The sequence below is a fragment of the Bos javanicus genome, chromosome 10 (genome assembly GCF_032452875.1).
Source record: "Bos javanicus breed banteng chromosome 10, ARS-OSU_banteng_1.0, whole genome shotgun sequence".
NCBI lineage: Eukaryota > Metazoa > Chordata > Mammalia > Artiodactyla > Bovidae > Bos > Bos javanicus.
The window spans coordinates 6960734-6973157 of NC_083877.1; the positions used below are offsets into that span (position 1 = coordinate 6960734).

Here is a 12424-nt window from a genome sequence, read left to right on the forward strand (position 1 = left end):
ATGTATGTCAGGGAGTGATGAACGTAGTAAGTGAACTATGCAAAACAGTAGGGTGTTGGGAAGAGGGATGGGAGGGATAACCAGGCTACAATTTTAAATAGGGAGTCAGGGTATGCCCTCATTAAGAAGGTGACATTTAACCCAAGACTTGAAGGAGATAAGGGAGTCTAGTCAAAGAACTGGCCAAAGAACCCTCCAGGAGAAAGGAACTGTCGGTGCAAAAGGCCTCAAGGTCAGAGCACCTCACAGATTTGAGAACAGCAAAGTTGGACAGCAGTGAGCAAGCAGGGGAGAACATTAGGTATGAGGGTAGACAGGTAACAGGTAAGAGTGATACAGATTCTGTAAAGATTTGGGGTTTTATTCTAGAGTGAGGTGAGGTACCATTATACAGTTTTTAGCAGAGGAGTCATGTGACCTAACTCATGGTTAGAAGAATCAGTTTGGATACTGTGTTGATAATTGACTATAGGAGGGCAAGGGCAGGAACAGAAATGATTTAAGAGGCTATTGCAATAATCCAGGAAAAAAATAATGGTGGTTCAGACTAGTGTGAAAATAGTGAGAGAAAGTTACATTCCTGTTAGACTTTGAAAATAGAGCCCACAAGATTTCCTGACAGTTGGGATGCGGAGTGTATGAGAAAAAGGAGAGTCAAGAATGACTGCAAGGTGTTTTGCATTATCGATTGGAAGGGATTAGAGTTGCCCCCAGCTGAGATGCTTCTGCTGCTGCTGCTGCTGCTAAGTCGCTTCAGTCGTGTCCGACTCTGTGTGACCCCATAGACGGCAGCCCACCAGGCTCCCCCATCCCTGGGATTCTCCAAGCAAGAACACTGGAGTGGGTTGCCATTTCCTTCTCCAAAGCATGAAAGTAAAAAGTGAAAGGGAAGTCGCTCAGTCATGTCCGACTCTTCACAACCCCATGGACTGCGGCCCACCAGGCTCCTCCGTCCATGGGACTTTCCAGGCAAGAGTACTGGAGTTGGGTGCCATTGCCTTCTCCGTCAGCTGAGATGAGGAAGGCTGAAAATTGAGCTGGTTTGGGGGATGGAGGCAGATTAGAAGGTCCATTTCAGACTTGTTAAATTTGAGATGTCAGGCAGGCATTTGGACTAGAGCTGTAAACTTGGAAGTCATTAGCATGTAGATGAAAGTAAATCTGTGCCCATGAAACTGGATATATGTTGCCATGGGGCATCATGTTGCAATGGGGCATCAACAAGGCAGCAAAGGTAACTGAAAACTACGTGTCTCACGACTTTGCCTGGCGCCAATATTGCTTATAGCCCAGTCCTTCTCACCAATTAAGGACTAAAATCAATTCTCAAGAGATTGGGGACTAAGTAATATACTATATGTGAAGTAGTAGGCATTCAATAATTGTTTCTTTTCCTTTCATACATTTCACCATTTAAAGGAAAATGCAGCTTAAAGGTAGGCTGTCTGCATCTGGCCTCTTCATTCTTCAGTAGTGTTGGTCTGGGAAAATTATGAATGAATTACACTCACCTGTTTTACTAGAAAATGAGGCTATTGGATTACTAAAGCGTAAGGCAAAATACAGGATAATATTATGCTGAATGTGAAAGCTGAAGAGAAGAATATTCAAAGGATAACAGAAAATCAACGTGTATTCCCTTAGTTACCAGTGGTTCTTATACTTCATGGCACACTGGAATTATTTGGGCATCTCTTAAAAATATTTATATCTGACTTCTACTCCTAGACTTTCTGACCTACTTGGTATGGCATATAAGCTGGGCATCAAGGGTTTTAAGATCTCTACGGTGGATGTAATGTGTAGCAAAGTTTGATAACTATTGTGATATACAGGTTTTTATTTTTTTCTAATGGAACCATCACTAATAATCACAGTATTCAAATTTCATTTTATAATTTACTTTTTTCTTTGCTGGTACTAAAAATGAAAGCAACTCTCAAGAAAAGGTCCTCTTAAGGGCATTATGCTAAGGGAAATAAGTCAGAGAAAAATACTGTATAATCTCACTTACATGTGGAATCTAAAACCAAAAACAGAAAACTCACAGAGAACAGATTGGTGGTTGCCAGTGGCAGTGATGGGGAGTGGAGTGAAGGGGTAAGAGGTAGTGGGTGGGGGAAATAGGTAAAGGGAGTCAAAAGGTGTAAGCTTTCAATTATAAAATAAGTCATGCAAATGTAATGCACAACATGGTGACTATAGTTAATACAACATTGTATTGTTGAAAATTGCTAAGAGAATGGATCTTAAAAGTTCTCATCACAAGAAAACCATTTGTAACTATCTATTTCTGCTTTATTAACTATGCCAAAGCCTTTGACTGTGTGGATCACAATAAACTGTGGAAAATTCTGAAAGAGATGGGAATACCAGACCACCTGATCTGCCTCTTGAGGAACCTGTATGCAGGTCAGGAAGCAACAGTTAGAACTGGACATTGAACAACAGACTGGTTCCAAATAGAAAAAGGAGTACGTCAAGGCTCTATACTGTTACCCTGCTTATTTAACTTATGTGCAGAGTACATCTTGAGAAATGCTGGGCTGGAAGAAGCACAAGCTGGAATCAAGATTGCCAGGAGAAATATCAATAACCTCAGACATGCAGATGACACCACCCTTATGGCAGAAAGTGAAGAGGAACTAAAAAGCCTCTTGATGAAAGTGAAAGTGGAGAGTGAAAAAATTGGCTTAAAGCTCAACATTCAGAAAACGAAGATCATGGTATTTGGTCCCATCACTTCATGGCAAATAGATGGGGAAACAGTGGAAATAGTGTCAGACTTTATTTTGGGGGGCTCCAAAATCACTGCAGATGGTGATTGTAGCCATGAAATTAAAAGATGCTTACTCCTTGGAAGGAAAGTTATGACCAACCTAGATAGCATATTCAAAAGCAGAGACATTACTTTGCCTACAAAGGTCCATCTAGTCAAGGCTATGGTTTTTCCAGTGGCCAGAAGAAGGCTGAGTGCCAAAGAATTGATGCTTTTGAACTGTGGTGTTGGAGAAGGGACTCTTGAGAGTCCCTTGGACTGCAGGGAGATCCAGCCAGTCCATTCTAAAGGAGATCAGTCCTGGGTGTTCTTTGGAAGGACTGATGCTAAAGCTGAAACTCCAGTACTTTGGCCACCTCATGCAAAGAGTTAACTCATTGGAAAGGACTCTGATGCTGGGAGGGATTGGGGGCAAGAGGAGAAGGGGACGACAAAGGATGAGATGGCTGGATGGCATCACTGACTCAATGGAAGTGAGTTTGAGTGAACTCCAGGAGTTGGTGATGGACATGAGGCCTGGCGTGCCGAGATTCATGGGGTCGCAAAGAGTCGGACATGACTGAGCGACTGAACTGAACTGATGGTGATGTTAAAATAGAAAAAAGGGAAGGGGAGAGCAGGGGGTCAATGGGGAGAGAAGGGCCTTAAGGCAGAGTAGAATAAACGAGACTGCTGTAAATCATCCAAATGAGAAGTTATGGTCATAATGTGTTGTAGATTCATGGCAGCTATTCACCTGGCTATTTATTTGTAGTATGTGAAAAAAGTGAATGTGTTAGTCGCTCAGTCATGTCCAACTCTTTGCAACCTCATGGACTGTAGTCCCAGCCCAGGGATCAAACCTGAGTCTCCTGCATTGCAGGCAGATTCTTTACAGTCTGAGCCACCAGGGTAGAAGAGCCCCAAACTGGAGGCAGCTGTGATGTCATGATAGCTGCATTAGATCTGGAGTAAGAAGACTTGGAGTGAAATCCTAGATCTTTTGCTTTTTATCAAAGCCATGGTGGGCAATTCATTTAACCTTCCTGAAATTCAAATTTCTTTCTCCCTGAATGAAAATGAGCAAAGCTATTTTCTGTGGTGGTTTTAATTGTTTTTAAAAGCTAATGTATGTGAAGGTAAATTATAAAGAGTTATATTAAGATCCTAAAGAATTATTATTTGAAATTAACCTCAGAAGTGACATGACATTGCAAAGTGTAATGATTTCCTGCAAGGGGATAGATGTTTTTTTCCTGTATTTTTTCACTGATTTAAGAATGGAACTCTGCAAACAGTATTAGTAAATGCTATTGAACTTACATTTGGCAGGGCAAGTGTTATTTTGTATTTATTTCTCATACAGTGCATTGTGCTGTGCAGTGATTATAGTCACCCAGTTGTGTCTGAGCTCCTCTGTCCATGGGGATTCTCCAGGCGGGAATACTGGAGTGGGTTGCCATGCTCTCCTCCAGGGGATCTTCCCAACCCAGGGATCGAACCCAGTCCTCTCACATTGCAGGTGGATTCTTTACTGTCTGAGCCACCAGGGAAGCCCATACAATGCATTAAATAGGGGGAAAAAATGAACTTTGGACACAAATGTTGTCACTTATCAAATCTCTGTCAGTAGGCATGTTCCATAACTCAGGTTTCTTTCCTCTTTATATTGGGGATAATAATATCTACCTTCCAGGGCTGATGGAAGTATTCAAGTGTAAAGCACCATGTGTAAAGCACCATGTGTAAAGCAAATTCAAGTGTAAAGCACCATGTGTAGTGACTGGCACAGTGTTGGCAGGAAATGTTAACTTTACCCTTTCTTCCCTCCATGAGTATAAATCTTGGGATAATAATTTTAAAATCTGAGTACTAATTATTTCTCAGTAGCCAAAAAATCTTAACTGTCATTTTTGTTTTGCTGATTTCTATGTCATTTTAAAATGACACCCCTCTCCCAAACCCTTGCCCTCCATGAATGCTTTGAAAAACATGTTTGTTTTGTATGCTTTTTCAGATAATAAAAAGAGCCATTTTACCATTAACTTTTTTTCTTTTCTTCAGGTTTACACCATGGGTAGCACAAAGGAGAAGAGTGATGGCACAAAGGAGAAGAATGACAATTACAAAGACGATCTTCTGCTTAGGATGGGACTTAATGATAATAAAGCTGGAATGGAAGGATTAGACAAAGAGAAAATCAACAAAATTATAATGGAAGCCACAAAGGTATGTTTCTTCTTCCTTTCAATATCTTTAATTTAGTAACCTTTTTACTTTTTAAAAAAAGGAAATTATTAAGTTCTAGATGACACTTTAAGTATTTAAATATATAAAATTGTTAAGCTCCAGTGCATGTAGAATAATCTTCTTTCTCTGCTAATGCTTTTGCATTCTGCTTGGTACTTAACACGCACATAGTATGCTTGTTAAAGCAAAATAACGTGTGTCTTCTTTTTCAGCCCTTTTTTCCCACCTCAAGAGGAGAATACTACAATTGCAGGTTTTTTTGTTTTTGTTTCAGTTATATCTTGGAAGTCTTTCTGTATAAGAAAGTAAAGATCTTCCCTCTTTTTTATGCCTGCATAGGTGGATATACTATGATTTATTGAACTAGCCAGAATCTTTGTTAATGAACATATAAGTCATTTCCGGTCTTTTCATCTTTACACATAATACTACAGTAAATAACCTTGTATTTCATAACTTTATTACATATGTGCAAATATAACTACAGGAGAGATTCCCTGAACCAAATACAGATAGCTTGAAAGGATATACACATGTGTATTTTTCAATGAATTGCTCAATTGCCCTCCTTATTAGTTGTATCAATTTACATTTCCACTGCCAATATATAAGAATATATTGAATCCATACCAACACAGTGTGTTACTGTACTTTTGGATTTGCCAGTCTTCAGTAATGCAATGTAGTGTTAATTTATGTTTCTCATCCAATTTCAAAATGTTTATAAGATACCATTAAAAATACAAAGATAAGTAACATACTAGAGTAAAATATCTATTTGCAAAACACACATCTGTTAAAGGACTTATATCCAGAAAATATGAATTATTCTTACAGCTCCTTAATGAGAAGACAACCCAATCAAAAAATGTGCAACACATATAAATAGACACTTTACTAAGGAAGATATAAGAATGGCTCATGAGAAGATGTTCAACATTAGTCATTAGGAAAAAGCAAATTAAAACTACAATGAGGGACTTCCCTTGTGGTTCAGTGGTTAAGAATCCTCCTTCTACAAATGCTAACAAGTCTGAAAGGGGAAATTAACAGTAACACAATAATAGTGGGAGACTTTAATACCCCACTCACACCTATGGATAGATCAACCAAACAGAATTAGCAGGAAACACAAAATTTAAATGATACAATGGACCAGTTAGACCTAATTGATATCTATAGGACATTTCACCCCAAAACAATGAATTTGACCTTTTTCTCAAGTGCACACATAAAATTCTCCAGGTTAGATCATATCCTGGGCCATAAATCTAGCCTTGGTAAATTCAAAAAAATTGAAATCATTTCAGGCATCTTTTCTGATCACAGTGCAGTAGGATTAGATGTCAACTACAGGAAAAAAAGTATTAGAAATAAAAACATATGGAGGCTAAACAACATGCTTCTAAATAACCAACAAATTACTGAAAAAATCAAAAAAGAAATCAAAATATGCATAGAAATGAATGAATGTGAAAACACAACAACCCAAAACCTATGGGACTCACTAAAAGCAGTGCTAAGGGGAAGGTTCATAGCAATACAAGCATACCTCAGGAAACAGGAGAGAAATCAAATAAATAATCTAAGTTTACACCTAAAGCAACTAGAAAAAGAAGAAATGAAGAACCCCAGGGTTAGCAGAAGGAAAGAAATCTTAAAAATTAGGGCAGAAATAAACGCAAAAGAAACAAAAGAGACCATAGCAAAAATCAACAAAGCTAAAAGCTGGTTCTTTGAGAGATAAATAAAATAAACAAACCATTAGCCAGACTCATCAAGAAAAAAACGAAGAAGAATCAAATCAACAGAAATGAAAATGGAGAAATCACAACAGATAACACAGAAATACAAAGGATCATAAGAGACTACTATCAGCAGCTATATGCCAATAAAATTGACAACTTGGAAGAAATGGACAAATTCTTAGAAAAGTATAACCTTCCAAAACTGAACCAGGAAGAAATAGAAAATCTTAAGAGACCCATCATAGAGAAGAGCTAACACCTATCCTAGACATTACTTTGCCCACAGAGGTCCATCTAGTCAAGGCTATGGTTTTTCCAGTGGTCATGTATGGATGTGAGAGTTGGACTGTGAAGAAAGCTGAGCACCAAAGAGTTGATGCTTTTGAACTATGGTGTTGGAAAAGACTCTTGAGAGTCCCTTGGACTGCAAGGAGATCCAGCCAGTCCATTCTAAAGGAGATCAGTCCTGGGTGTTCTTTGGAAGGACTGATGCTAAAGCTGAAACTCCAGTACTTTGGCTGCCTCATGCGAAGAGTTGACTCATTGGAAAAGACTCTGATTCTGGGAGGGATTGGGGGCAGGAGGAGAAGGGGACGACAGAGGATGAGATGGCTGGATGGCATCACTGACTCGATGGACGTGAGTCTGAGTGAACTCCAGGAGTTGGTAATGGACAGGGATGCCTGGCGTGCTGCAGTTCAAGGGATCACAAAGAGTCGGACACGACTGAGTGACTGAAGTGAACTGACTGAACACCTATCCTACTCAAACTCTTCCAGAAAATTGCCGAGGAAGGTAAACTGCCAAACTCATTCTGTGAGGCCACCATCACCCTAATACCAAAACCAGACAAAGATGGCACAAAAACAGAAAACTACAAGCCAATATCACTGATGAACATAGATGCAAAAATCCTTAACAAAATGCTAGCAAACAGAATCCAACAACATACTTAAAAAATCATACATCATGACCAAGTAGGCTTTATCCCAGGGATGCAAGGATTCTTCAGTATTCACAAATCAATCATTGTGATACACCACATTAACAAATTGAAAGATGAAAGCCATATATTTATCTCAATAGATGAAGAGAAAGCCTTTGACAAAATTCAACATCCATTTATGATAAAAACTCTACAGAAAGCAGGCATAGAAGGAACATGTGTGGTGTGTGCTTAGTCACTCAGTCGTGTCTGACTCTTGCGACACCATAGACTTTAGCCTGCCAGGCTCCCTGGGATTCTCCAGGCAAGAATACTGGAGTGGGTTGCCATTTCCTTCTCTAGGGGATCTTCCTGACCCAGGAATCAAACCCAGGTCTCCTGCATTGCAGGCAGACTCTTTACTGACTGAGCGACGAATAACTCAACATAATAAAAGCCATATATGATAAACCCACAGCAAGCATTATCCTCAAAGGCGAAAAATTGAAAGCGTGTCCCCTAAAGTCAGGAATAAGACAAGGATGCCCACTCTCACCACTACCATTCAACATTGTTTTGGAAGTTTTAGCCACAGCAGTCAGAGAAGAAAAAGAAATAAAAGGAATCCAGATTGGAAAAGAAGAAGTAAAACTCTATTTGTGGATGACATGATCCTCTACATAGAAAACCCCAAAGACACCACCAGAAAATTACTAGAGCTAATCAGTGAATATAGTAAAGTTTTAAGATATAAAATTAATACACAGAAATCCCTTGCATTCCTTTACACTAACAATGAGAAAACAGAAAGAGAAATTAAGGAGTCCCACTCATCATTGCAATGAAAAGAATAAAATACTTAGGAGTAAATCTACCTAAAGAAACAAAAGACCTATATATAGAAAACTAAAACACTGATGAAAGAAATCAAAAAGGACACAAATAGATGGAGAAATATACCATGTTCATTGCTTGGAAGAATCAATATAGTGAAAATGAGTATACTACCCGTAACAATCTATAGATTCAATGAAATCCCTATCAAGCTACCAACAGTATTTTTCACAGAAGTAGAAAAAATAATTACACAATTTGTATGGAAATACAAAAAACCTCGAATAGACAAAGCAATCTTGAGAAAGAAGAACAGAACTGGAGGAATCAACCTGCCTGACTTCAGACTATACTACAAAATTACAGTCATCAAGACAGTATGATACTGGCACAAAGAAAGAAATATAGATCAATGGAACAAAATAGAAAGACCAGAGATAAATCCACACACCTATGGACACCTTATCTTTGATAAATGAGGAAAAAATATACAGTGGAGAAAAGACATTCTCTTTAACAAGTGGTGCTGGGAAAACTGGTCAACCACCTATAAAAGAATGAAACTAGAACACTTTCTAACACCATACACAAAAATAAACTCAAAATGGATTAAAGATCTAAATGTAGGACCTATAAAACTCCTAGAGGAAAACATAGGCAAAACACTCTCTGACATAAATCACAGCAAGATCCTCTATGACCCATCTCCCAGAGTAATGGAAATAAAAGCAAAAATAAACAAATGGGACCTAACTAAACTTAAAAGCTTTTGCACGGTGAAGGAAACTATAAGCAAGGTGAAAAGACAGCCTTCAGAATGGGAGAAAATAATAGCAAATGAAGCAACTGACAAAGAATTAATCTCAAAAATATACAAGCAGCTCATGCAGCTCAATATCAGAAAAATAAACAACCCAATCAAGAAAATGGGCCAAAGAACTAAACAGACATTTCTCTAAAGAAGACATACAGATGGCTAACAAACACATGAGAAGATGCTCAACATCACTCATTATCAAAGAAATGCGAATCAAAACCACGATGAGATACCATCTCACACTGGTCAGAATGGCTGCTATCAAAAAGTCTACAAACAATAAATGCTAGAGAGGGTATGGAGAAAACAGGATGCTCCTACATTGTTGGTGGGAATGTAAACTAGTACAGCCACTATGGAGAACAGTGTGGAGATTCCTTAAAAAACTGGAAATAGAACTGCCTTATGACCCAGCAATCCCACTGCTGGGCATATACACCAAGAAAACCAGAATTGAAAGAGACACGTGTACCCCAGTGTTCATCGCAGCACTGTTTATAATAGCCAGGATATGGAAGCGACCTAGATGTCCATCAGCAGACAAATGGATAAGAAGGTTGTGGTACATATACACAATGGAATATTACTCAGCTATTAAAAAGAACACATTTGAGGTTCTAATGAGGTGGATGAAACTGGAGCCTATTATACAGAGTGAAGTAAGTCAGAAAGAAAAACACCAATACAGTAGATTAGCACATATATATGGAATTTAGAAAGATGGGAACGATGACCCTATATGCAAGACAGCTTAAGAGACACAGATATAAAGAACAGACTTTTGGACTCTGGGAGAAGGTGAAGGTGGGATGATTTGAGAGAATGGCATTGAAACATGTATAATACCATATGTGAAGTAGATGACCAGTCCAAGTTTGATACATGAAACGGCACTCAAAACAGGTGCACTGGGACAACCCAGAGGGGTGGGATGGGGAGGGAGGTGGGAGGGGGGTTTGGGATGGGGGAACACATGTACACCCGTGGCTGATTCGTGTCAGTGTATGGCAAAACCCACCACAATATTGTAAAGTAATTTGCCTCCAATTAAAATAAATTAATTAAAAAAAAAAAAAAGAATTCACCTTCTAATGCAGGGGACACGAGTTCAATCCCTGGTTGGGGAACTAAGCCCAACTATAGAAGCCCATGTACCACAACTAAAGAAGCCCCCTGCATGCCACAATGAAGACCCAATGTAGCTAAAAAAAAACAAAAACCACAATGAGATACATTCATAGTATTATAGCCTAGAATCACTGTAATAAAGACAAACAGTAACAGATTTTGCAAGGATATGGAGAAATTGGTATCCTCATACATTGCTGGTAGACTTGTGAAATGCTTCTGCCATTTTGGAAAACAGTTTTGCAATTCCTCAAAGGGTTAAGTAGGGAGTTGCCATGTAACACAGAGATTCCACTCCCAGGTACATATCCAAGGAAGATGAAAACATCTGACCACATAAAATATGTACACAACTGTTCATTGCAGCATTTTTCATGATAGCCATAATGTAAAAATGATCTCAGGGTCCATCAGTCTTATAAATAGGTAGACAGTATGGTCACTGATGGAATGATAGATGATTTTCTAAAAGTTACTTTCTATATTTTATTTAATGGCTAATATTAAATATTTAAAAGTACTGTTTACTTAGAACAGACTACTAATTATTTCTCCATTAAAAAAAATGATGGGTTTGTTTGAGATTAGCAGAGAATTGCAGCTCAAAGACTGCAGCCATAGTAAGCCACATGCAAGTGCTCAGCAAAAATAAAGAGAACTCTTTCCAAGAGGAGAAAAGGAAGTTGGCAAGGGTATATAGTAAACAGAGGCCATTACTTTTCATTGGCTGAGTTGTTGCCAGGAAAGTCTTTGTTCTTTTTGTTGCTTTCTGCTATCATCGAAGGGGGCCAGAGCTCCTTCTTCTGATCTCTGAGTATTTAATTGAGGTTTCTGTTAATTTTTTACAATGATTTTTCAATGAACGTAAAGGAGATAATTGATGACCCAGCTGACTAAGTGATGTGCCCAGAGGATCCCACCTAGGATATGCTCTTATTTCCCAAATGCAGATCTATACTCATCTTGGAGAGTTTGTGCTGTGCTTACTGCCTCACAACAATCTTGTGATTTAGGTAACTATAAGTTCATTTTACAGATTAGGGAGCCTGAGGCATAATAAGATGAACTTTAGGGTCACCGAGCTAGTAAGTAATGGAGGTAAGTTTTGAATTCAAGCCATTCTCTTTCTAGAGTCTGTCCTCTTAGCCATCAGTTCACAGTGATGCTTTCCTTCAGCCCTTTCTCTTACGCTATGCATTCTTTTCCTACATTAGGGATCCAGATTTTATGGAAATGAGCTCAAGAAAGAAAAGCAAGTCAACCAACGAATTGAAAATATGATGCAACAAAAAGCTAAAATTACCAGCGAGCAGCTAAGGAAAGCACAATTACAGGTATTAATTCAATTGCTAAATATAGTAGGAGCTGGTAGAATAATAATTGGTAGTTAAAATGCATCATGGTCAAATTATAACTGAAAACAAGGTGAAACGTAAATGTTTGTTACATTGTAAGGGATAAAAATGTAACAAATGTGCATACAACTTTGTAAAAATTGCTCTATGTTTTTACATAAAGAACCACACCTAAGTATTGTCACCTCTATTAGAGTAAATGGAGCCTTAGGTTAAGTAACTTACCCCGTTTCATATGACAGGTAGTTGCCAGAGCTAGGATTTAATCCAAAGCGTTTGTTCTTTTTATTATATACATACGTTGCAGCTGGAAAAGGCCCCAAGATAAATGTGACATGTTTTTTGAAAAACTAATTTTTCAAAAAAGATTTGGGGGAACATGTTAACTAATTAAATTTGAAAGTACTTTGAAATGTAGTTGTGTTACAGTAAAAGTCACGTAAATGGTAGAATGCCAAATGTACATGAATTTTTAAGATAAAACACAAGACTTCTAAAAGTTTGGGGTCGTTTGGCTTCTTTGGCGTCTTTGGGAAATAAATGCTTAATTTCCTGTGGTATTACAGGTTCTTTCAATAGAAAAGTTTGAGAAGAGCCAGTCAATAAGGC

At 38.3% G+C, this 12424-nt stretch overlaps 1 protein-coding gene across 2 annotated transcripts in view; it reads left to right on the plus strand.

Annotated features, from left to right (window-relative positions):
• The window catches only part of POLK (DNA polymerase kappa), an 80764-nt gene that overhangs the window by 37357 nt on the left and 30983 nt on the right, over positions 1 to 12424 (plus strand). For both annotated transcript variants that reach the window (XM_061429989.1, XM_061429990.1), the window contains 2 exons: positions 4823 to 4987; positions 11675 to 11794. In XM_061429989.1, the coding sequence (XP_061285973.1) occupies positions 4823 to 4987; positions 11675 to 11794 (285 nt within the window). The remainder of the gene's footprint in view (positions 1 to 4822; positions 4988 to 11674; positions 11795 to 12424) is intronic.